Source organism: Salmo trutta, chromosome 13, assembly GCF_901001165.1.
Source record: "Salmo trutta chromosome 13, fSalTru1.1, whole genome shotgun sequence".
NCBI lineage: Eukaryota > Metazoa > Chordata > Actinopteri > Salmoniformes > Salmonidae > Salmo > Salmo trutta.
Window position 1 is genome coordinate 19,470,871 of NC_042969.1, and position 3,320 is coordinate 19,474,190.

At 46.5% G+C, this 3,320-nt stretch overlaps 1 protein-coding gene across 1 annotated transcript; it reads right to left on the bottom strand.

Annotated features, from left to right (window-relative positions):
- Positions 1-642: 642 nt before the first annotated feature.
- Positions 643-2,723, bottom strand: LOC115205403 (alpha-2Db adrenergic receptor). The gene has a single exon (XM_029771364.1). The coding sequence runs from the start codon at positions 2,168-2,170 to the stop codon at positions 869-871; it is 1,302 nt and encodes a 433-aa protein (XP_029627224.1). The 5' UTR covers positions 2,171-2,723; the 3' UTR covers positions 643-868.
- Between the last annotated feature and the right edge of the window lie 597 nt (positions 2,724-3,320).

Below are 3,320 nucleotides of genomic sequence, written 5' to 3' on the forward strand. Positions count from 1 at the left end.
TAAATGTTGAAAGTGCGTGGGCGACGGAGAAAAAACTAAATGGTGCAGTTTGAGGCCATGTGGCGGAGAGTGATATCTGGGTGCTGGAGCTGGGTATGTGAGCAGGTGTGTCTGGGCAGGGGTGATGTGGATGTTTGTGTGCATCGGTGTGTTGTTGTTTGTATGTGTATGTTTTGTATTGATTAAAAAAATACAGAAATAAAATCTTTACATTCTGACACCTCTGTCAAACTTGACCAAGCAATTGCAGTCATTTGTAATCATTTTGGATAGGCTACTCATCAAAAGTAGACGCTACACCGCTGTTCTCACTCTCATTCCTTATTGACGACAGTGTGATGAATGATTCATGTTTAGAATCTAAAACTCCCAGTGCCCCACACAGCTCTATCAGCTCTGCAATCTGGGTTTATGACATCCCTTTTACTCTGAACTAAATTAAAATGTCCTTTTTTTATCTAGATGGGACATAAAATATTAATTAAAGTACAGAAAAGAACGGGTTGTACAAAGGTGCTGGAATTATTATGCTTTGGTCTACATACCTTAGCTACATCACTGAATATTAAATGAATTCTTAACTTTGAAAGCAGGGGACAATATGATTCAGTAGTCATATTAAACCATCAATTACAATATATATATATTTAGCTTTTGTTTAATACATCCTATTCCCTCTGTACATTGTTTCTAATATTCACATATTGGTGCACAACATGACATATTTTGATATTATATCAGCATATTATTTACATATAAAAGTTCATTTTGAAACTAATAGTCATTCAGAGGTGTAGGGCTGAGCGCTGGATACGATGAGCAGTGAAGCACAGTCAATCAGTCATGGCCATCAAAGTGACCCTTCTTTTCAAGTGGCATTAGTGCGTTTTGAAGTCCGGCAAACTATTTTCTTAAACGCCTTACGGAAATCCCTGTTGAAAATGGTATATATGATAGGGTTCACGGAGCTGTTGCAGTAACCAATCCAGAAGAAGGTGTTGAAGAGCGCACCGGGTATGTAGCAGCTCTCCCTGCAGATCGCGTGCAGGCTATATGTGAAGAAGAAGGGGAACCAGCAGAGCACAAACACCCCCATCACCACGGCCAGCACGAACGTGAATCGCTTCTCACGCATCTGGGCCACTTTGGTCTTGGACGAGGCCGCCGCAAGGTGCTGCCGCTGGGCCGCCAGGGCCGGGTTGGCTGCGTTTTTAGGGTCTTGGAAAAGCTGCGTGGCGCGCGCCGAGGCCCAAGATAGGCGGCAGCTCTGGTGTGGGCAGCAGTCCGAGCCCTCCACCTTCATTCGCTTGGAGAAGCGGTGGTTACGGGGTTTGTTGTCCGATGCACAGCAGCTCTCCTCTAGGTCAATATCATCCAGCTCCTCCTGCCTGTGGTGGTCCTCGGAGCTCTGGCTACTGGGGCTCTCTATCTCCATCCGCTCCTTCCTCACGAAGCACGTCTCTGACTGGGAGGGCTGCCTCTCCAGGCCATTCTTAGCCACGAACACCGTGGAAGAGCGCTGCTTGGCCACTTTATAGATCTTACAGTAGACTAGGATCATGATGAGGCCCGGGGCAAAGAAGGATACGAGGCAAGAGGACAGAATGTACCAGGTTTCGTTGTTTAACAGACACTCATGCTCATCATGCTTGGTCATGATAAGAGGCGGAAAGGAGATGATGGCGGAGATGACCCACACCATGACTATCATGGACTTGATACGCTTGGGGGTCCGCTTCAGATTATAGCTCACAGCCTTGGTGACGGACCAGTAGCGGTCCAGGCTGATGGCGCACAGGTGGACTATAGACGAGGTGCAGAAGAGGACGTCCAGTGCCAGATAAAAGGCGCACCAGGGGCTCCCAAAGTACCAGTAACCCATGACCTCATTGGCAAGGGAGAACGGGATGACCAGTGTGGCTACGAGGATGTCCGCGCATGCCAGGGACACCAGGAAAAGGTTCTGGGGCGCGCGGAGAGCCCTGCTGGTGAGCACGGCCACGATGACCAGCACGTTACCAACGATGGTGACCAGAATGATTACGGTGACCAGCAGGATGATGAGCGCAGAGCCCAGCTCCGTGTGCGGAAGAGGTCTCGGTGCGCTCGAAGTGTTGGCATCCTGCAAGGTGTTGTAGGTAACGGTGATAAACTTGGCTACATCCATCATAAACGCATCTTCTCCTGGGTTATTTATAGCTTGCGCCTTTCCACCCCCAAACAGCTTAACTTGGAAGCATTCAATTGTTGATCAAGTCATTAGTCTTTAAGCGTTTAATCAATGGAGACGTGCTGTGCGCTAAGGTGTGTGATCAGTGAACAGATATAGCCTAGAGCACATAGGTCAAATACGTGAGGACCCTCAGCGTCCTGGCGAGCTGCTCTCATCTTCAGTTCCATAGAGGAGGGTCCGCAACAGCTCCGTGCTCCGTACTCACAGCGTATTGAGTACGTTTTTGCCACTATGAAGTCCGGAATCCAAATGAGTAAGTCTCCATATTAGGGTGATATTCTAGCAGCATCAAAACATTTTGTTTCCGTTATCTCTCTGTCGGTCTCGTGCGCAGTGCTGTATGTTGTTTTGTTAAAAGAGTGTCCTCGGTGAAGCACAAAAGGCAGCACGCGCTGCGAGATGGAGACACTGCTCGTGGTATATGTGTGCATGCAGGAGTGAAGTAGGGGATATCACTCCTAAGACCAACCCATCGCCAAGCTTAGCGAGACAGAAAGAGAGAGAGAGAGAGAGAGAGAGAGAGGTCTGACCGTCTGAGTTTACTTTGGATAAGGAACAGTTGAAGGGAGACTGCTCCTACAATTATCTAATTGGTCCTTTATTCAGCTCTCATGCACAGAAAGAAAGCCATTACAGCCCACCTACAGATGGTAATGGAAGTTGATTCATAAACATAAGAATAATTTAACCATCAACTGTTATTAGCATCCATTATTTCATTTTGATAACAAATGGAGAACAGCATGAATGGCATGTTGGTATGCTGGTATGTTGACTTGAGGTGAGGATCATGACTGGAAAGTGAGATCATTTGAGCAGGAAACAATGTGTCTGCTGACTGGATCATATGATGGTATGGTGTGTGAGGTTCAAGGCATAGCAGCTTCAGGGCCAGACAATGGACTATGTTTAGGATCATCATCTGCATTAGTAGGAGATTAGGGACAAACAAATAAGGACTATACCATTTTTACAATGTCACGGGTTTTTTAAATGCTTTCATAGTGTTCGTTTTCACTACTTGAACTTCAGTCATCATGCAATGCTGAGCTGATAACAAAGGGATGGATCTTAACCAGTAACTTAG

Coding starts and splice junctions, on each gene's coding strand:
- LOC115205403 (XM_029771364.1), bottom strand. CDS start 2,170: ATGATGGATGTAGCCAAGTTTATCACCGTTACCTACAACACCTTGCAG.